The 26905-nt window shown below is 39.4% G+C and overlaps 1 protein-coding gene across 1 annotated transcript; it reads right to left on the minus strand.

Annotated features, from left to right (window-relative positions):
* Nucleotides 1-6227: 6227 nt before the first annotated feature.
* LOC137914324 (ATP-binding cassette sub-family C member 12-like) lies at nucleotides 6228-26549 on the minus strand. Its single transcript, XM_068757929.1, has 30 exons — nucleotides 26539-26549; nucleotides 26070-26201; nucleotides 25753-25899; nucleotides 25354-25501; nucleotides 24324-24560; nucleotides 23192-23365; nucleotides 22838-22985; nucleotides 21483-21631; nucleotides 21248-21355; nucleotides 20880-21110; nucleotides 20723-20794; nucleotides 20301-20425; nucleotides 19441-19513; nucleotides 17901-18104; nucleotides 17490-17624; nucleotides 17111-17201; nucleotides 16011-16067; nucleotides 14445-14537; nucleotides 14244-14347; nucleotides 13959-14135; nucleotides 13454-13680; nucleotides 12983-13120; nucleotides 12590-12779; nucleotides 12414-12503; nucleotides 12067-12262; nucleotides 10029-10188; nucleotides 9849-9927; nucleotides 7121-7234; nucleotides 6390-6554; nucleotides 6228-6320 (listed from the first exon to the last, which is right to left on the minus strand). Exons 1-30 carry the CDS (start codon nucleotides 26547-26549, stop codon nucleotides 6228-6230), a joined length of 4068 nt encoding a protein of 1355 aa, XP_068614030.1.
* Nucleotides 26550-26905: the final 356 nt, after the last annotated feature.

Genomic DNA, 26905 nt, shown 5'->3' on the forward strand with positions numbered 1-26905 from the left:
TTTGTATATATTATTGTAAATATTCTGATTGTGATTTAGCCTGATTGCTGACAGCCCCTGCAGGCAGCAGCACCAGCTGATGAGTGTGACGCGTAGGCTCCGAGAGCGCACCCTCGGATGCCACAGTGGGGGGGAGTGGTGAAGGGAAACAGTTTGTGGGGCCATGAAAACCGCATACCCTACAGAGAAACAGTCTCTGCGCAGCTTGGCTCTGACGCACGCTCTCTCTTCTGATGGAGAGCATTCAATGATGTATTTATCAATGTTGGACATATGAAATCCTGACGTTTTAGAAATAATTGAACGCACTACGAACAGCGCGACAATCTGTTTATTTCCACCCAATACCAGTAATCTAATTCTCTGTTTCCCTAAACATATACTTTTGCTACGAGTCTTCAGAAATTAGAATAGAAGTTTGCTACATACGTTCATGATGATTCTTGCACCAGCGTCGACTTCAGGCATCTGTGAGAGTGTTGGCACTAGCTGTTGGCAATATGCTGCCTTTGCACGGTTTCCTCAGACTCGTTTTGTTTCTTTCGACTGAAATGACAAAGTGACAAAGGTACACTACATTTGGAGTATTACTGTTTATTACTTTGCCTACATTTTTTGTCATGCAAAATGACTGTGGAAATAACCGGTAAAACTACCACGAAACACTACGGTACGGGTTTTCATGAGATTTTCTGCTCTATTGTCAGAAAATATGACTGGTAGAAGTCTTTCAGGTGAATCTTCATTTTAGCGATCTTAATTATTTTTATTTCATTCTTTTGGTTAATTGCCTATACAATCATAGAATATAAAAACTTTTGCAGTTTGGTAAAGTTGGAAATATATTCACAGATTCTGACTTCCGGCAACAATAACTCATTGGTGATACACTGTCAAAATAGCAGTACACAAAAAAATTTATGAATACAATTCATACCTCTTCAACAGCTGATATTCATTTTCCAACGCTATCTCGGCTTCAGCAGGGCATGGAAGTTGCCGGAGTCTATTTCAGGGCAGAGGTGGAGCTCTTTACATTTATTTCTCAAAACTGTCAGGGATCACTTTAAATTTAGCCTCTATATTACCTAACATGTTTGTGTATATATGTTTGCATTTCCCCTACAATATTTCCATGAATAATATTTGAATGTTATATTGATGCCAAACTCACCTCTAAGGAGACTGCTGGCCAACTACATCACACGCATCACTACATCAAGGGCGTTATTTTAAATGGCACAAGAGAGCAGATGGCCACCTCTTGACGTGACAAAGTTTAAGATGACAGAGAGGTCTATTGTTTCTGCATGGTAACAAGTTCTAAAGAGCACGGCATGTGCTCTTTAGAACAAAGACAAAACCAACACTATCATCACACCCACATGCTAACTGGAAATAGATCACCAGGTACATATAATTACATGTTTCACATGAATGTCCATGCTCTTTAGAACTCGTGACCATGCTGAGGCAATACTCTCTCTAGCATTGCATCCCATGGTAGATTAACATCTCATCACATTTCACCTGTCTATATGTCTTTAGAATTCATGATCTACTGCACTTTCTCCTCAGAAAACTGTCTATTCCTCACTTTTTGTCTGTCTGTCTTGTTAGTTGCATGTTTCACCGTGGTGTGGCACAGCCCTGGATGGCGCAAAGTAGGAAATACAGCTTAATAAAATATAATAGGCTAGGCTGCCAAATAAAATGCATGAAACTGGAACAATGACTGACATCATGTATGTTGTCAGTTTTGAGCACAAATGCAGACAAGTTAGAAAAAAAGTAAGGAACCTACTTGCTGTGAGACAACAGGGCAATAAACAACACGACTGTCCTGACCGTAGAACATTTGGCAGTTAAAAATGATCAGATCAGTGATGAACAATAACAAATAACAAATAATTAAGTTATTATTATTACAATTATTAATAATTACAGTGTACCAACTTGGAGACAGGGAAGCAACCTTAAGTTAGAAAGAGAGAAGAAAATAGAAAAGAAAAAAAACATTTAACTGCACTCTGACAAGAGAGATTCAATAATTATTTTAATGTAACTGGACACATAACAAAAATTATTATTTGAGGGTCACAATCACAAAAGGACTGTCTAAACTATACAAAGCAAACTAGGAGAGGATAAATCAGAAGATACAAAAGGACTTGAACAGGTGGACCACATTATCGGTAGATTTCAGCTCACGAATTAGAATTATCCAATCCCTTCCAGTATATATCCCACATTCTCAATTTGTGAGCTAGGATAGATCAAAGCATGCACCTCGATGGCCTCCTATTTGGGGTGGCATTTACGTAATGGAGGCTTTAAAAATAAAAAAAACATTTTGTAAAATATGCATTTAATTCACTCACCAAAAACCAGTCATAAAGGGGTCAGAACTATCATGCAAAATCTTCTTCTGGATCTGATCCAAAATGAGGTCAGTAAAAAATATTACATTTTCACATTAAAAACCCCATTGACAGATTCAAAAACCAGTTAAAAATACACAAACTCTGATTCATGGTTGGTGTATTAAGATACCAATAACAATTTAGAACTTTTTGGTGATGATCCAGATCACCATGTGGACGGTGTAAATGCAATTAGGAGGGGAATGAGCTGCTTGGCGGAGGTTTGAGCTCGCCGAGTGCTTTTCTAGTTTTAAATAATGTTGATGAATGTTGTAGTTTGCACAGAAATGTGAGCTATCCACATTTATTTTACCATGGAAATGTAATCCTTCATCAGGTAAGTGATTATTTAGTGTAATTAGATGTTTTTACAGTGGCGTAGTGCAGTGGTCCCCAACCACCGGTCCGTGGCCCGGTACCGGTCCGTGAGGCTTTGTTACCGGGCCGCACAGAATAACAAATGTATAACATTTCCATTGGATCAATTATTAGCGTCTAAAAGGTGTTTTATTTTGAAAAACGACCAGCTTTTCTCCAACCTAACATTCGCCTGTGAAGTTTCTTAGTCACGTGATACGTTACTTACAATACAGCCCTAAACTAGCGAAAATTAATAAAAACAAACAAAAAAACACTCTTTGGAGAGCTTCTTTGCTAAGGGTATAAAGTCCAACTGAGGAAGAAGAAAAGAAAATGTATTTTAACAGACAAACCAGGAGTCAGACTTAAAATACGGGTTTATCTACAACAGCTGATTAGCTTCGTTAATGAGGCTAAGGGTATAAAGTCCAACTGAGGAAGAAGAAAAGAAAATGTATTTTAACAGACAAACCAGGAGTCAGACTTAAAACACGGGTTTATCTACAACAGCTGATTAGCTTCGTTAATGAGGCAATGAAGGGTTCAAAACCGCTTTGGCACAGAGACCAAGAACTCTGGATTAAAAGACAAGAATGTGGAATTTATGAAAGAAACAAACGTGAACGTGAAGGACAGAAGCAATTATTGAGACCACGACTAATGTAATACTTGTTTAATAGTTATTGCAAGTCATTATATAACGTTGATTGGTGAGATTACAGTCCTCTTTTTTTTATTTCATTACCGATCCGTGAACAAATTGTCCGGCATGAAACCGGTCCGTGGCAGGAAAAAGGTTGCGGATCGCTGGCGTAGTGGGCAGTGCTGTCGCCTCACAGCAAAAGGTGCTGTATTCGAATTCTGTTTGTGCAGAGTTCGTTTGTTCTCCCCATGTCCATGTGGGTTTGCTCCAACCACCAAAAACATGCAATTTAGGTCCAAATAGTCTGTAGTGTATGAGTGTCTCTGTGGCCCTGAGATGCGCTGGCATTGCGTCCGAGTTGTACCCTACCTCTCGCCCATAGCAAGCGAGGTCAGGCTCCAGTAGACCCGTGACCTGCAAAGCGGAAAAGCGCCTGTAGATGAGATGATCGTTGATTTTTAAAGTATTTCAATGAGTATGAGCAGTATGCTTTAGACTTCATTTCTTAATTTTATTTCTCAGTTACACCACAAATTATGATAAATATTTTTCCATCTAAGTGTGAATGTAGAATAGAATGAAAATATTAAAATACTCTGACATTCAAGCTGAAATACCAATCTCATAAATGAATTTCACAATTGCTAAATAAACACTTTATTGAGTCTCTTTGAGTCTGCGACCCTCAGTCTGCTGCCCCAGCACACGACAGCAAACAGAATGGACTAGAGACCATAGATTAATAGAACTGATGGCACTTCCTGATCAGCACTTAAATGGCACTATGGGGCGTGCTTCTCACTGTCATGTGACCACGGATTGTTCCATTGTTGCCTTGTATTTGTGGCAAAAAAAAAGTCGATTTTATTGCTCATGTTTAAAATGAAACATTGTTTTCTGCGACAGCTCACAGCTGAATACAATGCTATTAAAAAGAGTACACATTTTGTAAACCTATGCCAGTGTAATTGTAGTATGTAATTCTTCGATGCGCGTTTCAGGTTGTCATTCAATATCTGGGCTATCGAGAGGTCATGAGGAGGATAAAAAGCATGATTTATTGTTATTATTCCAACTTTTTCCAACTTGCTTCTTTGAAGCCTTAAGACCTGCCCAGTGCCCACTCCCACCCCCCAATCAAAAATATACTAAGCCCCCCCCAAGAAAAGCAGTACTGGTTACCGTCACTCCATTCACTGAATGAATGGGGGTTGTTCGGTCAGTCAAGAAAAGGTGCAGAGGTGTCCTAACCGTGTCATGGAGGGCCGAGGCACTCCAGGTTTTCTTTCCAACCATCTCTCCAGCAGCTGATCTCACTAATGATCTCCTTCTCCCAAATTGAAGGAGGTGTTGCTAATTAAAATCACTTGCTTTAGTGACCGGCTTGAAGGAAAACCTGCAGTGTCTCGGCCCTCCATGGCACACTTTATACACCCCTGGGTTAGTGCAACACTTGCCGTTTGTAAATAAGTGCAAGTAACTAATCATTCATCAACGACCCATGCTAGATATTAAAACGTGTTTTGCTTATTTGTCTCATATCATATAGGACATTTCCCTTTGTATTTCTGGACAAAGGCATCGATCAGCATGGCTGCAAAGTGGCAGCAGACAAAGACATAACAATCTATAAATAATGCTTTAAATAGTGTCTAAACAATAGGACATAAGCACTATTTTTTTCCAGTAAGTCTATTTCAGTATTATCAGTAAACAAAAAGAGCAATAAAGACATCATTATTTATCATTATCAGCGATATTCTTGCATGAAACCCCACCTCTCAGCTACACAAGATGCAAAACAAGATTGGTTGTGTAAATCAATACAATAACTAGAAAAGCGCTTAGAGAGTGCAGACCTCTGCCGAGCAGCTCATCCATATGGTGATCTGGATCATCACCAAAAGGTTATAAATTGTTCTTGGTATCTTTACACACCAACCATGAAAAGTAAAAGTGAATTGGACTTAATGTGTATTTTAAACAGATTTTTTAATCCGTAAATGGGATTTTTCATTGTTAAAACGTCATTGTAGATCCGATTTGAATGAAATTTGGTGGTGAGATAGAGGTCCCAACTGTAGGGAATTTCCACATTAGATGGAATTCCACAACATAATTGCATGCCGACAGAACAATAGGATTGCACAACATTTAGATAAATGGACTATACTGATTAAGTATATACATTAAGTCACATATGAGACATCACATTGTAAACTGATACACAGGGGTTTCAGATAGGCTGGGGGGAAGCCCCACCCTTAGGGGAGGGACTGAAACGAATGTGTTAAAAGGAGACGGCAAGAAGACATTGTTTGGATTGGGCCCTGGGACAGACACAAGGAACATGGCCTAACCTCAGCGCTGAGTTTCCTCACCAACTTGTACCTGATTTATCGTTTATATAAATGTATAAACTTGACCAACATTCTCTTCATTGAGTACACACATATGAATGGGATCAAAGAACCGGGGAGAGTTGAGGAAAGCTCTAACACAACCCTACAAGACTGTTTCAAATTCCATAATAATCAACCAAAATATTGAAGAACAGATTTTGAAGCTCTATTGACTACAATGTTAATATTTCAAACTGAGCCAGAATCCGCGATCTCTTCTGGATCATCACCAGAATTTAATCATCTGTTCCTGGTAACATAGTTTAAAGGCAAATTAACGGACAGACACACAGACAGACTCCGACGATTACATAACCTCCACCTCGCCTCGGCGGAGGTAACTAGTGTCCCTCTTGCTATTAGTGCTGAGGAGCTGGCGTGTCACTGGGCTTCAGTGGCTCAGGTGTTCATAGTGTTAGCAGCAGCAAGGAGTGAATAGAAGTGAGAATCTGGTCTTTGTCTCAGCACGTCTGGACTGTCCACCTCTGCCACCTGTCAGGGAGAACATGTATTGTAAGTCTGGCTTCAGGATAAAAAATAAATAGTGATTCTGTTTGTTACCTCTCCACTGTCCATGACCAGAATGCGGTCTGAGTTTATCACAGTGTTGATGCGATGGGCGATGGTGAGCACGGTGCAGCCCTGGAAGGCTTCTTTGATGGTGCTTTGGATCAAGGTGTCTGTCTCCGCATCAATGGATGCCGTTGCCTCATCTAAAAGAATAATCTGTTGCACCACAGGAGAGAGAGTTTGTGCAGATGACAGCAGGAAAGGGGAAGAATTCATAAAGACTGATGACTGAGGATTATTTTTCACCTTCACAGAGTTAGTTCAAAATTCTTCATTATCTTAACCGCTTCATGTGAAAACCAGATTGCGGGATCTACCGGAGCCTATCCCAGCAGTCATTAAGTTTGAGAGCATAAAAGGTCCTCATTTTAAACAATTCATTAAGTTATTTTTCAGCTCAAATCAGTCCCGTTAATGATAATCAAATAAATCTATTTTAACTGCATGCATTTTCCCCCTAAATCATTGGAAATGGTCATATGCTGTATACTGGTAAAGACTTCAATTTTGAAGTGATGACAGCAGAATCAAAGAAAAAATCGTTAGAGAGATACATGGTTTGAGATGGTGCAGAGTCGAAAGGAGAAATTATGTGAGATATGGAACTAAATGAATAAAAATTACATGGAATTTGAGTTTGTGTTGCAAGACAGGCATGTTCAGCAGCAGCAAAGTACCTATACAAACCAAATAATTCAGAGGGGACAGACACCTGTACAAACCTTGGAGTTGCGGAGCAGTGCTCTAGCCATACAAATCAGTTGTCTCTCTCCTACAGAGAAGTTTTCACCATTTTCAAACACCGGAGCATCTAGTTGCCCGTCCAGTCTGGAGATCTGAGGAATGCAAAAAAACCCAGACCTTTTCTGTAATCTCGCTAACAGACAAACAGATGCTGACAAAAACATATACAGTGGTACCTCTACTTACGAATTTAATCCGTTCTGGGAGTAGCTTCGTAACGTGAAAACTTCGTAAGTAGAGACGCATTTTGAATGTAAATGCACTAATCCGTTCCAAGCCCCGCAAAAGTATTGTAACGGTTCATGTTTTAGGAGTGTTCATTATTCCTACGCTGCAGAGAGTCCGCAAAGGCATCCAGGGAGGAGGGGCGGTGTGTCTGTGTGGGGGTGCCGCGAGGAGGAGGAGGAGAACGGGAGAGCTGCGGGAGTTAGGGAGAGTTACCCGTCGTGTGCTTATTCCAGCGTCCGACGGACGCTACATTATGATATTTTTTTGAAATATTAATCTACCTGTTAGCTGTTACTTTTTGTCCTCTTTGTTTACTGGTCCTTTGCGGTGTTTTCTGCCTCGCGTTTCTTGAAAAACTGATCCAATGACGTCTGCTTTTGCCGGCTTTTGACAATCCGTCGGAAATGTGCGAGGCAGACGTCATCATAATGAGCAATAGCCCGACTTGTCAACACTTTTTCCGGGTGACACGAGGGGGACACGAATAGCATGCTGGGATACACCCATACGCAACGGGTTGCCAGGCAGATTTTAGGCGATAGCCAATGGCAGAGCAGCTACGAGCAGCTATTTTTGACTTCGTATCCAGAAACGCCTTCGTAACGAGAGGCAATATTTTCCCATTCAGATACTTCGTAACCTGAAACTTTCGGATGTAGAGACATTCGTAAGCAGAGGTACCACTGTACTCCTTGATGGAAGTAACAAATCTGTTTACATGCTCCGATGCAGAATTGACTCAGCTATAAGTCAACGCTCTATATCTAATATTAAATGCACAGTAGGCCAAAACACAAACGCAATCTGGATCCGATCCGGATGGAATTCGGTCGTGAGATAGAGGTCCCCACCCTACATGACTGTCAAATTCCATAAATACCAGTCAATAATCAACTGAGGTATTTAGGAATAAAATTAGAAGCTCTATTGACTGCATTGTCAATGCTTTTTTCAAAGTGATCCAAAATCCAGGATCTCTTCTAGATCATCAAAATACAGCCAGGTCAGCTCGTTCACAGATTTTGCAATTTGTATTCACCATTTATTCGGAAAGTGACTATTTTTGGCGATTTGATTTTCTACAGTGAAAAATGTTATAACAGAAATAAAGTCCTCCAAGAACACTACGGTTGGATTTCTAAATATTTTAATAAGTGCCCTATAAAGGGTTAAAAGCTGGCAATACTTCAGACACCACTGAATATTATAATTTAAAATAATGTTTAAATGACTCTCTTAGGCCATGAAAAAAGGAGCTGCTGCTACTATAAGCACCATGGCAACAAATTACCCTGAACGCTGTCATATAACATAACACTTAATATCCTCAGCAGCATAAATTATATAATTACTCCTAAGAGCAATCGTCCCATAATAGTTTAACCCTTATTATATGATTCCTTAACCATAAAAAAAAATCCTACCTCTCACATCTGGACCGGTATCATCTTTAGTTTTGCAAGGTAAACATATTTAAATTGAAACTTGGACACATGAACTGATGTGTGGAATATCTTGGAAATCTAATTTTTATTAGTCATTTTTGTCAAGCACTGTAGCTACAGTATTATCCATGAAGGTAGAATCAAGAATGCATCTTGCAATGCAATGATATATATAATACAGTAATACCTCAACACACGAGCGTTCCGAGATATGAGCCTGACTGCAAGGAATATTTTGCATTGAGATGCAAGCGTGAATTTGAGATGCGAGCGCTCCAAGCCTGCTTCACCCGTTCAGTAATTTTCGCTGTATTTGTGAATATTAGTTATAAGTAATGTGTCCAAAGAAAGAAAATGGTAAGGATGACAGTGAAAGAGAAAACTCACGAGGACGATGGAGACGAAGCTTGGATTTGTCTTCCTGATTGGTCTGATTACTTGTTTTGTGAACTCTGCCTGTTTCCTGGAACTTATCTATCTCCCTGCCCCTATCCTGATCTGCTGGTGTGGACTGTCCACCTGTGCTTGAACATTAAAGTTACATTTCTGGATTCCCTTCTCCTGTCGTGCTTTTGGATTCTCTCTGTCTGCTCTCTGACAGTGCTCTATTTCTAGCGAGGTGTTCAATCTAATAATCTACAATATTTGTTTTGCCTCTTAATATTCTATGCATGCCAAAATAAATGCCCTCGCGTGCCAGTCATGACACACGTGTCTTAGGTTGCCGACCCCTGCTGTATATCTAAAGATGGGATACAATTACTTCCATCCCAATTCCATCGCTCATACAAATCTCATCAAAATTCCTTTTTATGTCATTCTAACAGTAAAGCAGACGTATGCTGGCAAAGAAATAACCTCATTGAATTCCACACTTTGTCACTGTGACTCCAAGGCTTGAGCTGAATTGAGCACAAATTCACAGTTCTTGGGAAATGTATGTATAAAAAGTAGCAGATGCTAATTTGGTTTATATAAATGACCAAATACTTCCTCAGACTGTAAATGTACAGTACTGTTAACATTAACGTACTGAGTCCTTCATGTATGTCTTGTCCAGTGCCTCCCAAATCTCCTCATCGGTGTAGTTACTGAAAGGGTCCAGGTTGTATCTATTGGCAAACACACACAGCAATATCACAGTAGCTTAAATATGTGACAAACAAACCAATTAAAACAGTACATGGATACATAAAGATGAGACATTATTCACCGGACAGTTCCAATGAAAAGCACAGGGTCCTGGGGGATGATAGACAACTTGCTACGGAGATCCGTCAGTCCAATGGACATAATCTCAACTCCGTCTATTAGGATGGTTCCTGCTGCCGGCTCCACCAACCGGAACAGAGCCACTCCTAATGAGGATTTCCCTACAAACACACAAATGGCCAGAATGGTTTACAAAGGTAGGGTTACTATTAGCACAATATTGTCATGGCTGTCAACAAAATAAGGTTGCTAAGATTTGTATAATGCATATGAGTACATGATAATGATATATAATGATAATGACACTATGATCATGTCACACACGTCATACTGTGTAACAAGTTGGGCATCGGCCTGTAAAACGACTCCACAACCGATTGAAGCTGTTTATAAACAATCTCTAAAAGTGTTAGATAAAAAGCCAAATAGGTATCATCACTGTCATATATTAAAGAAACATGGGCGATTAAGCTGGGACAACACTGTTAAACACATCGATGCAATCTTGATTTATAAAATCTTCCATGGCAGAGCACCTCCTCCGTTACAAGAATGTGTCAAAATAAACTCAAACACATCAACAAGAACAGGCTCTAGAGGTGTCTGTGTCATTCCATTTAGAAAAAGTGCCTTTGGTCGAGCCACTTTTTCTGTTTGTGCTTCTCACACTTGGAATTCTATCCCAACCACGATACGTGAACTCCCGACTCTGACCTCTTTTTCCGAACAATTTAAAGCATGGCTATTGGAAGAGCAACATTGTACCCACACCCATGCCAAAACTTATATATTTGTTTACCTTTGGCTAATTGTTGGGCTACCATCCGCAGATTTTCTGATAATGTCATCATCCTCATTATTATTTTGTACTATTTAGTAGAACTGTTCTGTTTGTTATGACTGTTGTTTTATTGATTTTGTTGTTTAATGTTGTTGATGTAAAAGGGACTAAAGATGGAAATTAGCCATTGGCTATAATCTTACATATTTACGTGTAAATGTTCATGAATATGTATTGTCCCTGTTTAAATAAACTCAAACTCAATAATCATGATACATGATAATCGGCTGACTGTGCTGCATTTATGTTTATTATGTAATATGGCACGCGACTCATGATAAACTATTGTGTCAAAGGCTGCACTGAGATCTATTAAAATAAGCACGACGATAAGTCCGTTATAAGATGCTATTAAAAGGTCATTTGTGACTTTAATTAATGCTGTCTCTGTGCTATGATGAGCTCTGAAACCTGACTGAGAAACCTCAAATAACTTCTTGCCTTGTAAGAATTCACATACAGCTGACTGGAAACTGCTTTCTCTAAAATCTTAGGCAGAAATGGAAGGTTGGAAATTGGACTATAATTAGCTAATACACCGGGATCCATTGTTGGTTTTTTGACTGCTGTTTTAAAAGACTGGGATACATAGCCTGTAAGAAAGGATAGATTAATTATATTTAGCAAAGGAATTCTAATTGAGAGGAAGAAGTATTTGACATCCGAGTGATTTAAGTCACGAGCTCAGTCCTGGAACGAATTATGCTCGTATGTCAAGGTATTACTATATTAGAAAAAGCCATTGATTCCTCTCCCCATCTCCATGTTCCCTTTCACCTGACTGTCTCTTTCTAAAACAGAACATGGCGTGAAGACTCACAGGACTGCCAATCGCTTCCGTGACCTACCGTATTTTTGGGACCATAAGGCGCACTTAAAATCCTTTCATTTTCTAAAAAATCAACGATGCGCCTTATAACACGGTACGCCTTCTCTATTAATTCTGGTTTTGCTTACTGACCTCAAACCAATTTTATGTGGTACACGGCGCTCAAAAATCGGTCAAAATGTTTTAGTACGACTTTGGTGAGCTACGAAGCCGCACTGCTTGATGGATTGTCGGAGCATTACGGCTCCTGTAATCAGGAGTCTCCCAGAGTAATACGTACCGGTACTGTGCTTCAAGGAGAACCATCATCTCGGCCCTGCAATCATTTTGATATCTAAATTAACTTGACATTTTTGTAAACTGCCTTACCAGAGCCTGTTCTTCCCACGATTCCCAGTTTCTCTCCAGCTTGGATGTGGAAATTCAGCTCATTCAGGACAATGGGTGAATTCTCCCTGTACCTCATGCTATAGCCCTGGAAGGTAATGGCTCCACTCTTTGGCCAGTCCTCTGGGATTTGAGCATCAGCTACCGGTATGTGTCTGGGGGCCTCAGACTTACAACCCTGGACACAATAATTAAGATCTTGTGTGAGTGAGTGGTCAAACAAAAACACAGCAGCATTTGTAGGAGGACCAATGTGGGTGGATATATCGGTGGTAGCAGCCAGAGAACCTCTGCTATTTTTCTGAGGCAAAGAAGAGTAGAGTTCTCACTGTGATGTATTCCAGCAGCCGCTCCACCGAGTTGAACCTGGCCTCCACCTCGGTAGATTGCCTCACTACATACTGAAGCATGCCCGTCAACTAGGCAACAAACAGGTGTATAAACACATGTTGGAGGTCTCCTCTTTCTAAAAATAAACTCATGTTCATCCATCTGCTTTGTTTACCTGTATGGTGTAGGACATGGCCAGGCCTTTCGAAGCTGGATTGATGACTTCATTATCGCTGAGTACTACAAACAGAGACACCACCAAACCTATAACTGCAGCCATAAAGTCGAGCCAGAAGGATAGCCAACGTGTTCCAGACTGAAACAATAAGTACTGGTTGGAGTTGATGTCATTCAGTGTCTTGAATCTACAACATGAAAAAGGATGGTGTTTACTCACATACTGCAGATAATAAAAGTATCTACAATAAAGAACAGAATGTGAGAAACTGTAACTGAAAGATCATCCTCTGCATAAATGTACAACAGAAGGAAGATAGTTTGTCATCATCAGCAAGCACATGAGGTTAGTAAAGAAAATTGATGAACATGAGGATCGCTGGCATCTTACTTTTCTATGTGGCTGTCTCTTATGTTGTAGGCATGGATGGTGCTGAGGCCCTGCAGGGTAGAGGTGCTGAGAGAGATGACGGGAGAACGACTGATGTTCTCCATCCTCTTCATCTGACGGATACTCCTCTGGAATATACTGCAGGGGAATCACAGGTAATATTCAGTACTGTATACTTCTTTAATATGTTGTTATATTCCTGTAGATTAATGCTTGTCCTAAAATACTCATAAATGCAAGAATTGTATGACAATCTAAATCTTGCAAATTACATTCATGTCACTTGGCAAATTAATCATATGACATTTTTATGATCCCATTCTCCAACAATTCCTGTTTGGGACCTCTATTATATTTACTTGAAAAGGACAAATCTAATAGAATTTGAGCATTAGAGCATGTTATGTGGCTGAGAATGTTGCACAATTCAACTAATAATTAAATAATTCAATTAATGGCTATCAAACTCACAAAAGAATGAGGGTGAAAAAGACTCCCAAAATAGCCACAACAACCAGCATGGGGGGGAAAACACTGGAGATAATGATAATGGTAAACATGACCATGAGACTAAAATTCAAGAAAGGGTCCATATGGAGGGGAAGCACAGTGTCCACTTCCTCCTGATCTTTGGAAAAGCGGTTGAGAATGCGTCCAACTGGTGTTGTGTCAAAGAAACTCATAGGACTGGACATAATCTGAGCGGAAAAAATTATTATTACTTTAATTATGCTTTTGTTTTTGTATTATTTACACTTTTATGTGTTATCTGTTGTTTAGATACACGTAGTTACATAATAATATAATTGTAGGTATACAAATGGGTATTTATCTGGTGCATAGGAACAGATTAACCTAGTTTCCATTATTTCTTATAGGAAATATAGCTTCGGTTTCCGAACAAATCTGTTTTCAAACAGTGTAACGGAATGAGTTATGTTCGAGAACCGAGGTTCCACTGTATATAAAATGTTACCTTCTTGAATATGATGTTGTGCAGATGGCAGGCGGCACTCAAGGTGATTCCAGTATAAAAGAAGCATTTGATGATGGCAAGTGTCACCGTGGCAATAATCCCCACACCATAAATCATTTGGTAAAATCTCAGGCGTGGGTTGTCTAAGATGCTACCCGGATTTGTAGCATTTTTTAACTGGAAAATAAAATAAAATAAAAACATTTGATAATTACAAATACTGTGACCATGGAGTTTAATGTGTGTAAATGTATATGTGAGAGAAAGGGAAGATATGCTCCTCACCCCATCACCCTGCCCCAGCCAGAAACTGAGAAACCAGTTGCTGAAGGCTGTGGATCCAATCATCAGAATGAAGTTAATCATAACAAGGAAGATGATGAAGTACCCTGAAGTAAAACAGTCACACCAAATACAGCTGGTTTGGCCATGTGTCATTTGTATGCATTTATTCCAGTTCATACATGTGGACTGTCTGTATCAGACCTCCTGCTGCCTGGCAGTATCTGTGATAGATTCTCCAGGAGACGGCGCCTTCTTCAGAGGACTCCTTCCTCACCAGCTGATGATCACCAGCAGCTGAAAGCAAAGAAAATTATGAACTAGAATAATAGAATTTCTGAGTGACGGGCTTGATAAGGATGTGCAGTTGGAAACAAAACTCTTTGACATCCATTGCACCTAAATTTACATAAATGCCAACTCCATTATCTGAAAACCATCAAGATAATAAAGCTAGCATCCGGGGTCTCTTGATTGACTTAAAACTTGTGCTTCAAAGAACACTGGGGCAATGTGGGTTTGGCTCGCTGGGAAGAGGTAGGTTTAGAGAGATAATTATGGGAGGTGTTATGTGTTCATTTCTCCATATTTAAATGTCCTGGTCCAAGATGCCTCTGTCTGGCATTGATGTGCGATGTATAATATGTTAAAGCTGAAAAGCTTATTGCAGCGGTAGGCATCCTGCCAATGCTCAGGTCAAAGTGCCAGTGACATCCCACTCTGGAATCCCAAAAGTGTGAACCCCAAAATGCGGAGACGGAGGCAAGATAATTAGTCTACAGTTAATTTAATAAGGAAATAACGAAAACTACTCAGCCAAAAAATTCAAGAGGGATGGGCTGATAGTCAGTAATAAAATAAAAATTCACAACTACACAAAAAGGAACCAAGGTCGGCAGACAAAAATACAAAATCAAAATGGCACTGCCATAGAGATTGCAACCACCGTATTGGTCAACCACTAAGCTCAGCATATGGAATGTCAAAAAAGTCAGACACACCTGACACAAATATCTTGTTGGGAGGGTACAGAAGCAGGTGACTACCCTAGTTATCAGATGTTTTCCCCCTCCCTCCCTTGTGTGTGTCCCAGGTGCAGGCAGTGGCTGTGGGATGGATTCTTTGATCAAATCAATCAGAAACTACCCTCAGCCTGGGAGAACTGCATGGAGTCTCCTCAAACATTGTTTATGATTGAGGTCCTCAGTTCACGTCGCATGCTTGAACTTTCAAGGCTTTCAGATCTGGGGTGTGATGACCAGCGGGTAGGCAAAGCAAGATAGCCAGAGCCTAGGAGCAACCCTGTGGTGTGTGGTAGCCCAGAATACTGCTTCTCAGAGTTTACATTGATTGAATATGCACCCAGTTCTCTCTCCAGTACGGCCATCGGGATGACACAATTTGATGTGCTCTCGGCTGTCTCCCCCCTTTGTTCAATGTTCAGGAGGGGGAGATCGCAGTCCCAGGAGGAGGAAAAATTCTCCAATGATCCAGGGGGTCAATGTGGACTCAGTGGAGGACAGAAATATAATTGACAATAAACTGGACTGGGCCTGTGTATACTGATAATTTGTATTTCTGACTTTGTTGAGTAAAGCACTGTTGCTGATATAATTTCCCTCCGGGATTATTAAAGTATTCTGATTCTGATTCTTTATATCAAACTGTCTGAGCCCAACCTTCTTTAAGAATTTGGATATACATCTGAAGTGGGTGACCCTGCACCAATATCTCATTCATACAAAAAAACAAACAAAGAAAAACACTTACATTTTTGGTCTGTTGTTTGGATTGTTCCATCATCCTTTTCTTCGGACATGTCAAATGCTGAAAGGAAGTGCACATAGTAAAGACAACTGTAAATAAATTGACAATAAAGATAGGAATTTTTGTATGTAGTAGTAGTATGTAGATTCAGATTCAGATTCAGACAACTTTATTTATCCCAAGGGGCAATTCAGTTTAAGCAGTCTACCAGACCATACAATACAAACAATACAAACATAATAAATAAATAAATAAATAAAAATAATTAAAAAAATATATATATATTAAAAAACACACTCAGTATATGGACAAATGCTACAACAAAGCCATACCAATGTTTAAAAACATGCAATATACAGTTTACTGGCAATCAGATTTGGTCTGCTACCTTTCTGCACTGCTGCCACACCCTTTGACCACCTAGTTATTCTGTTTGTATACAACCGAACACCACTTGCGTTCAGATCGGGGAAGCCGTTCATCCCAATCACCCCTTCTCGTTCTGTTACTGCACACATGAGCGTTGTAGTCCCTCAGAAGAGAAATGCAGTCCCCAGTCAGAGTACTATCCAGTACCCCTCCAGGGACTCCAAGAAGAGTATGCATTGCTGTTCGGCGTGTAAACCAAAACAACAGTGACACACATGTTCTCATCCTGAATGTACAGGGAAGCAACCCTCTCGTTCACCGGGGTAAACTTGCGTATTGCTGTGGGGCTATAAGCAAGCCCACACCAGCCTGCTGCCTCATTCCGCCATACAAGGCGATGTCACGGTCCTTGATCTTTTTTCTCTTCCTTGGAGTTTTTAACTGCCATGGGAGACCCGACCAGACCATAAAACTCCCAACAACATCGCTCCTGGGACCATTCGAGCACTCAAACTCCCACACCATGATAAGGTGGAAGTTCAAAGGGTAGTTTTACAAACTATGTAACTGCTTTTAGGTATTCATCTTTGCCACTTACTTCACATTAGACAGAATGCAAGAATTATTTAACATTGTATTTTTCTACAGCAAGGCATAATGTATAATGGCATATATTCTGATTTAAATCATTACTACCAAACAATAATTGCTGTTGCTTTTTTGCCTTTCCATACCTGGGTTCACTGCACCACCAAATGTGGGATTTGCGAGCTCAACCTCTTCCAGCTCTTCATTTGCTTGGGGTGAATCTTCTTCTGCCTGAGTCTGTAAAAGATCAACAAAAGCAATGAGTCTGCATAAAAGCATCTGCTGAGCCTTTACTGCAGTTGATGATAAACCACTTACTACCTTTTCAGAATATATGGTCCTGTTTCTACAAATAAAATGTAGGTACAGTAGCTATTATTATTAGTAGCTAACTATTTATTTGTTTTTTGTGCTTATAAAACAAGAAAGGTGAAAGGGATTTACATCTAGTAAGGAAATAAAATAATATACATTGCGAGAATAGCAGGGCTACATCCGAGGTCTGAACTGTAAGTGCTGTTTTACTTTTGACTGTTCCAGCTGGTAGTTGCTGATGAGCTGAGCGTAGCGTCCATTGGCTTCCATCAGGGCATTGTGGTCTCCATCCTCGAGCACTTCTCCATCCTCCAGGACCAAAATGCCATCACAGAACTCCAGATACTGACACACATTAGGACGACCTCATCAATGAAACCATCCCAGCCTCGTGGCCAGAGGTGTGAAGAAAAACATTTGTAGCAGCCCGACATTACTTTGTGCTGTGGTTTACTTTACTTTGGACAATTCCACCATACAATATCATTTGTTCTAAAATTCATTTTAAATTATGTCTATCATTATGAGAACCTTATGAGTTTACGCATTTCATAAAAGGTTTCAGGCTCAGTGAAAAGTTGCTGAGGAAAAGATGTTTTCTGATGAAGTGCATCTTCTCACCTGCAGCTGGTGTGTAACCAGTATAATTGATTTTCCCTGCAGCTCCTTCTTTATACATTCCTCGAAAATGTGTTTTCCTACATGAGCATCGACAGCAGATAGTGGATCATCAAGGAGGAAGATGTCTTTATTGGAATACACAGCTCTGGCCAGGCTGATCCTCTGCTTCTGCCCCCCTGATAGATTCAGCCCTCGCTCTCCAATCTGCCAACAAAACAGCAGAAAACTACAAAAACACTGGCTCCAGATTCTGTATTATAAAATGCCATTTTTACTTTCTGAAATGTCTAGCAATGCAAATACTAAATGATTGGAAATGGGATTCGAATTATTATAATGAGGGTTTTTAAAGTTACTTTTTCTCTTTTGTTTGATAGTGACGGTGCGGGCCTCTCTCCTCAGCCTGGTAACGCAGGCGAGGTCACATCGAGCAGAGGCCTCGGGAACGTGGATTATTACTCCAGAGTTTTTCGTCACGACGCAACGCCTGAAAACAACAGCTGCAACCTCATTTTATAATTTATTGGAGAAGCATGGCTTAGGAAGCAGGCTTAGGAAGCTCTGAGGTCATTCTGATAGGAGATTGTAATACAAATGTCCTTCGGAAAGACACTCCCACTTTCAAAGCCTTCAGCAGCTTCTGTAATTTGCATAACTTTACCCAGCTGATTCAGCAATTTACAAGGGTAAACCCCACTTCTTGAAACATCATAGATCTAATCCTGGCATGGGGCAAATCTAGAATCAAGCAGTGGGGAGTGCAATTTAAGTGATCACAATATGATCTTCTGCACTCGTAGAATTCATAGACCTGCAGTTCAATGTCACACCACAATCAACTGCAGAACTATGAAACTACGCAATGTGGTTAACAAAAGGATCAAAAATGCCAAAATTTATTTCTTAAATGAGAACATTGAGGCAAACAAAAGCAACCCACAAAAACTGTGGGAAGCCCTAAAACAATTAGGCTTCAGCAATAGACTCCAAACAAAAACCAATAATTTCTGCATTAATTCAAGTGGTTCACTCCAGACCAAATAGTTTTAACAGCTTTTTCACCACTATTGCCACCCTGTTGGTCAGCAACCCCCCCCCCTCCACATTCAGGTCTGTATGGTTCTGACCACATCCAAACACTACGAGAATCCAGGTGCTAAAAAGGACACTTTCTCTTTCATTCGTTCTTGAGTGTGCTCCTTCTGGGGATTCCCTCATTCTATTGGGGGACTTCAATGCTCATGTTGGCAATGACAGTGAGACCTGGAGGGGCGTGATAAGGGTGTCCATATGTGCACTTGGCACCAGGACACAGTAAGTTGCAGTTTGATGATCTATTTTATAGTCGTATCGGCGAACTTGCGGCCGCATGTCTTGGACACTCGGGCGAAGAGATGGACGGAGATGTCAACCGATCATCACCTGGTGGTGAGTCAACTCCGAGGATTGTAAATGCCTGATTTAATTGCAGTTTTCGGGTGGCGGTTGTGACACGACTTTGATGGGTGCAGTGCGGCGGAGTCATCAGTAGAGGCCCTACCTCAGTTTTATCACCATATGGGAGTATTTTAAGGTCAGGTCTGAGGCTGCAGACACCGAGAACTCTGTCATATCTGTGAAGTAAATCAAAACAATATATTATCTGAAGCTTCAAATCTTAAAAGGTCATTTTAAAAACATAATATTTTATGCAGATTATTTTATGGGAAGAAACAACAAAATTGGAATGTACCATTTCAGATTAATATGAATGAAAAAAAGACAGGATATTTTGACAATTCTGAGCATAAAATTTCTTACATTTCATACTTAATATCTTATTAAATCTATGTGCGTAGTTAGTGCACAAGTCCCTGATCTCCGAGAGCAGTCTCGCCATGGTGGCGCTATCCTTGTTGTCCTTCTTGACCTGTTTAAATAAATTGTCCTTCTCCTCCTGTTTGAGTATAATTAATCTTACATTTTCATAATTCTTCATTTACTTCAGGCACCATGCTCGCAACATGCCTACATTGATTCATTGACCTGAAGTGACTCGTCAAAATACTGTTCATTGTTAAGCAGCTGCACCGCTTGCTAATTAGGCAGACAAACAGGATTTCCCAGTGATAGCTCTGTTAGATAACACAATGGCTTTTGCCCTTGTTTGATAACCGTGCCAGATGCAAACTCACAAGGATAAGAGGAACGTTTGATGCGTCGTTTGTCATGTGACATGATCACAGAAAATATGACTCATGCCTTGTATGAACAGTCAACTAACACTAACCTTAACCCTTGTTTATACAGTAAAACATCACATAACCTGCCCTGTTTTTAAATATGGCACCTATTGTTTCCATATGCAAATTAATCTGTAGAGTACAGAAAACAAAGGTGTCAGAGTTCATTCATAATTACCTGTCCTGGTCAAAGGGTTGCTCCATTAGGATGTTTTCCTGGACAGTTCCATGGAATATCCAGGCTTGCTGGGAAACGTAAGCGAATGTCCCATTAGTTGTAAGGGAGCCCTGCAGAAGGTACATCTATAAAATAGATCACAGTGTGTCACACACAAGCAGTTAAATGTAAAACAGAATGACACTCTAGCACTTCTAGAGCTATCTATATCAATTTCAAATTGAATGGCAATCAATAAAGTACTTAAACAGCATAAAAATATATAAAAACACCAGGGGTGAAAATATATCCTGCTTGGTAAAGAAAAGTGAGGATTATCATTTTGAGTAAGATGAGAGTAGTGGACAATTAAATACAAAACATTCAAAGGCAATAAGAATGCCACATGTATAAGATGGTAAAAGAGACTGAATAGAGTTAACCTGCTCCAAAATGCTGGATATCAATGATGTCTTTCCACTCCCCACGTTCCCACAGACACCAAGCAAGCAGCCCTTGATCAGGAAATAACACACAGAGTAACTTTAACTTTACCACAGTCTCAAAAACACATTTTCCCACATCATTCTGGAATCGTACCTTTGGCAGTGTGAATGAGATGTTTCTCAGAGATGACAGAGTTGCAGTCTTCTCAGTTTGGGACATTTCATCTACTTCCTGCGCATCCACCCCATTGGCTAAGCTGGGTGGGGAGTCCAGCATACTCTCTGGTTTGGTCCAGGAAAATGTTGCATTTTCCATGACAATGGCTAAGTCACTGTCTTTATCCTGTCTCAGGTAGGATTCTGGATTCTGGATTAGCAATAATTTCTAAACACAGCCACAGAAAATATTTCATCTTAAACACATTGTTTTCCATATTTTTTGAAACAGCTTGTGACTGCAGCTGAAATCCACAACAGTGCTAAATCTAATGATCGCTGCATCTAGAGCTCTGAGCAGTTTACCCTCAGCCTTTTTATTGATACAGCAGCTTCAGCCATGGCCTTCACAGACAAGGGCATTAGAGCCAAGCAGAACCGTATAGCATTGAAGATGGCGATGGTGGTAAAGGCCTGGTAATCACAAAGAACACCGCCGCAATACTGATTAGTTCTAAAGTTTAAGTTTGATATTCATATCGACTGTGAGCAAGTTGTCAAATCCATTGAAGTGTATTCAATGGACTGCGTTGGTACTCACATCAGTCGTGTTGAGATCAAACTTTAACAGTGTGTGTACTAGGAAGGTGGCAACTGTGGCAAGTACGGGGATGATGCTGGTGATGCTAACATTCATATTCTGCATGTAACTGACCATTTCCATTTCTCTCATCTCATGTTTCCTTATATCTACAAGAAAGACAAAAATCAGGGTTTTGGAGACGGTGCTCTATGGTATTAGTATTTCAGGTAAATCTATTGATCGTCGATACACAGTGCAAACACGTTTTAGATCATGACAATGCAATTATAATAGATCGATAGTTGCTTGCTTAAAAGCACAGACTATATGTATATATTCACTCATTCATCTTCTTGGAGACGAGACGATCATAATCATCTCGTCTTCAGCTGCTTAACCAAATCTGGGTTACGGGTTAAGATGGACCCTATCCCAGCAAACTGCGGTTGAGAGGCATGGTACACTCTGGAAAAGTCACCAGTTCATCGCAGGGCCACACAGAAAGACAGACACACCTACTTATGCTCGCACTAATTCATACAAATAAACTCTAAACAGTGAGACAGATCTTGAAATGTTCACAATTGTAAGATATTAATCTTTGCATGAGGCACCAGACAAAGAAAACATGAACTTCTGGAGGAAAGGGCACACTGGAGAAATATGCTAAAAAAAATACATAAAAGTACAGATGGACACCCTTTTCATTCACACCACACTATAAAATCACTAAAATACTTTTCTATTATCAATTGAATTGAAAATATTACAATAATACAATAATACATAACACACGATAAAAATATCAATATTTGGTCGGTTACTCTGATAATTTAGTTTTTCTGAATAAGAGACATTGAACCAGCAATGTTTAATTAGTATAACACAGAAATATGGTGTCTAGTTTAATCAGAATCAGAATACTTTAATAATCCCATCTGGAAATTATATTCCCATAGGGAAATTATATAAGGGACTGTTGCAGGCTGCTATGTGTCTCGGCACATGCAAACTTCATTAGTGAATTATTATTGAACAAGCTGAGCTGGTTGTAGGATGTCTATTTGTTTCCAAATTTTAGCTCTCACACTTTTCTCTCATTCCCATGATGCACTGCTGATTACAGTTATGTTTACTGTGCATTCCTGTTATCATCTTTAAGTGTTGAAATCATGGATTATTTCTCGCAAATTGTATTGTAGTTCACAACATGTCACAGCAAACTACTGTTGATTCAATTTTACAATATCAATCAATTCTGAATGTATATTGCATGATTGTTTTTGTGTTTACCACAAAAGTGAGAGTACAAATAATGCTTCTATTAGAAACTTATCTGAATGTAATAAAGCATGAGGCTGCCTAAATCATACCTGCAATCTTCTCCTCAAAAGAATCTTCCCAGGCGTACATCTTGATAAGTTTGATGCTGCTCAGAATCTCATTCATTGTTCGAACACGGCTGTCAGTTAACACCATGGCTTTCCATTTGAACTTGTTAATGACCATGGCTAAATAAAACTGAGAGCAGAAAACAAACAATAAAATAATGTGAGTGACAATGGAAAACAAGCAGCATTGTGGTCTATCCTTCTGGCAGAATTTGTTAAGGAAAATATCCATATATGTAACGTGGAACTTTTTAAAGAATAACCCAGGAGTATCCAAACAAACTGCAGGAAAATATAATCACAGACAGACAAGCAGACAGACACACACAAACAAACCTGCACAGGAATGAAGATGAGGTAGATGAAGACTCCTGTCAGTGCAGTGGAGCCCAGAACGAAGCAGGCATAAATGATACACACAAAAAACAGGACTGGTGCAGAGAGCAGAAAGCTCGCAAACACTACAGCCTCAAATAACTTGTGGCCATCATTGCTCAAAACATTTATCATCTGGAAGGAAGAGAGTGAAAGAAATGCAGTTATTGACATCAGCAAGATGGAACGTTAGTCAGAATTGGAGAATTCCGCTGCTTCATTTCTAATAATAATAATAATAATAATAATCACACAAACCATCCCATTTCTAATTAGTGTTACGATTTGTCTTTATCACCTTGTTTCTGTTCTCTCTTCTTTGTTACACACATGGTGGATCACATCACACAAATAGGTTTTAGTTTCAAATGAAACATTCAAGACAAGTTTTTCAAAGAAGGCGAGAACAAGTCACGCACACTCACACACACAGAAAATGTGTGTGTGAGTGTTTTTTAAACATGTTGTCTGTGTAAAATTCTAAATAAGAATATATTTCAAAAGCAATAACATTTTCAACATTCTACTGTGTCAAAAGCACTGATTAAAGCACACACCTCCACTGAACTTTAAATCAGTCACGTATTATTCAAAGTCGAACTCATAAACCTGTAAGGAGTACTTGCAGGGCAAACTACTCCTATAGCAATATATTTAAATATAGTTCAGGTTTAATCCAGGTTTTTAATTGAATCTGCACCAGACTATACGCACAGATACAGTAAATACCTAAACCCAGGATATTATTATCAGGATGTTATTATTTAACTACCGTATAAATTAAAGAAAATGTTATATCTGTCTCTCTATGTTACTATTTTTAAGAAAATGTAAGAAACTTAGCCCTTTATCAATGCACACTGAAATTTAATGGCCGGGCCCAATGATCCATCCTCCCAATTTTCATGGCAATCCATAATTCTGATTAATCCTGTTGATAGTCTGATATATACAGGTCCATCAAAATACATTTATCCTTTCATTTTGAACTCAGCGATTCTAATGGGCAAAAATTTGACAAAGAAAAAAAAAACTACAGGAGAAATGTGGGTAAATTACATCAAATAAGCTTTGACTCTTATAGGTTAGTTACCTCGCCCATTGAAATGCCGGTTTGCACCCGCAGAGAGATCACTTTCTGAAAGGCCACTGAAGAGAAGGCACCCTTTAACCTGACTGCAGTGCGCAGGTCCAGTGCACACAATAAAGATATGAAGAAGGCTTTGCAAAACTCTGTGGTAAACAAGCCAAAAGCCAGGCCAACGCCATACAGTATTGTGGACTGCTCCGGGTGTTCAGCATATGCTAGGATTTTACGAACCAGAATAGCCTGAGAAGACAGATAAAAATATAAGGTGTTTGCATATGGAACAGTGTTGTTAGGTGATGCTCCCATGTAAGTGAGACATATATATATTTTAATCCAACAAATATCTTCTTAAAACACATTTATTCAAGTGGAGGTACAATTATTATTATTATTATTTTACTTAAATAGAGGATACATTTACATCAACTGTATAAAATGACAACACCATTATTTTTGTAAATGTAGTGATAAGAAAATTGGGATAGATTGAAAGGATTAGTCATTTAACCTTAAATGGATGTTTACATGCAGAAAATGCGAATAAAAAATATGTTTTTCTTAAACATATATCATATATTAATAAGACAAATCCATTATATCAGGGGGAGAAGAGCTTCATAAGATCCCGAAGGTTACTTTGAGTTACTTACAGCAAAGGAGAATTTACAGACCCTAGCAACATTTAAAACACATTACTTTGACATTTTATCGTGACAATACTAAAGACAATATCCCACAAATGCACCCGTATTTTATCAAAAATATTTTTTATTTGTAGGAATGTTAAGCTAAAGTATTTTCTGTAACCTCCAAACTAAGCTTTCTATCAGTACATGTATGCTCTGTAAATTATTGAAAAAAAGATTTTTCAATTACCGTAATTTTGAATCTCTGTGCCTGCAGAGATTTTGATTCTGCTGCACAAACTGTTTAATTTCATGTTTTTTCTTAACATCTTCTTTGGCAGAATAGAGGAATTGCTCTATTATTTGGCAAACATCAGAGGAAACCATTAATAGCTGTCGAAAATTACCGGGCCAAGGAACGCAGCAACCATGCCGATGATACCAATGAAGACAGATACAATCAACCTGGTTCTTTGAAATTGAATTATTGCTCGAACCAAAGAGGCCTTCTCCAAGCCAACCTTTGCCACTTCTTCCTTCCAGAGTCGGAAGAGCCTGTACAACATAAAATCAGAGTCAACGCTCTCAGCCTTGATAAATCATTACAAAGGTCAAGGTTAGGGTTAGCAAACACTCTCATGAAATGCACTACAGATATTCAACGTTTGTAATTGTTTCCCTAACCACGATTCCATTTCCAGACAAGAATTTCAGCAACTAGAATTGTCAGCTATCAATGAGTCCCATACTGTCAAATGTTGTTTGAGAAGTATTGCACCCCTGAATCAGCCAGAATAAATTCAAACCTTTCTCCATTGCTGTCAGCTTTGTCAAAAGGTGACAGGTTGATTGTCGTCATGTCCATCCTTTTCCTGAATATGGCCCACATCATAGGAGTCATCCAGGCAAAGGTTGTAAAAGACAGGAATCCTGCATTGTCAACTGGGTGGGAACTAGACAAGGAAACATCATCCAATAGCTCTGCTATGGGTATAGCAGCCATAATGGCATTTAGATTAAAACAACAGCTATTATCAGGCTATCATCCATAGTGTATTATCCATTTAAGCCTATTTATTAATTGCATCCAAACAGACTAACAATGTCATTAAAAAACACTAACTCTGTTGAGGAGCAGGCAAAAGGCTTTAGGTTCTGAAGGCCCTGGCGGTATTTTTTGACTTGTGGAGGGTTGTCCCGTTCATTGATGTCCAAATCAGCATAATCTGCATTTGAGACCTCAGGTTTGTTTCTCCTTTGGAAAGCGTCATTCTTTAGAGTCAAAAAGATAGATGGGAGAGAATAACAGATTTCCACATTAAAAAGCAAAAAAAACAAAAGATGTACTTGAAAAAAATGGAGAAGTAAAGATATCGGGGCAATGACAGCAACATGTGAACAGGTCAGTGGAAGCTACCGTTTGTTCTTGTGTCACGGGTTTGTTTTAAAAATGGGGAAAATGGTGGCTCAGCCAGAAAAACTTCAGTGTAGTGATCTATTTTATTTACACCATTCCACAAACAGCAGCAAACGTGAAAAATACTTAGTGCAGGCCAAAATACATACAAAAACAAAATAGTTGTAACACTTACTCTGGTACCATGAGCTACCCATGCTATCACTCACTCAAAAGCACTCTCTCCTCTAATTGACCAGAGCTCCCCTCAAATACCCATTAGCCCCTCCCCTGGGCAAACCAATTATTAATTACAGGGGTTTTAAGGTAATACTTGACACATTATGAACAACTCATTCCCGAATAATCAATAAATAATAACTCCAGGAATTGGCACATACCGACTTCCATACGGATGTTAACTTTCATATACAAACACACACTCAAGAAATACAATATACAATCAATCATAATGGAACAATCCGTGGTCACATGACAGTGAGAAGCACGCCCCATAGTGCCATTTAAGTGCTGATCAGGAAGTGCCATCAGTTCTATTAATC

This window comes from Brachionichthys hirsutus, unplaced genomic scaffold, assembly GCF_040956055.1.
Source record: "Brachionichthys hirsutus isolate HB-005 unplaced genomic scaffold, CSIRO-AGI_Bhir_v1 contig_209, whole genome shotgun sequence".
Lineage (NCBI taxonomy): Eukaryota > Metazoa > Chordata > Actinopteri > Lophiiformes > Brachionichthyidae > Brachionichthys > Brachionichthys hirsutus.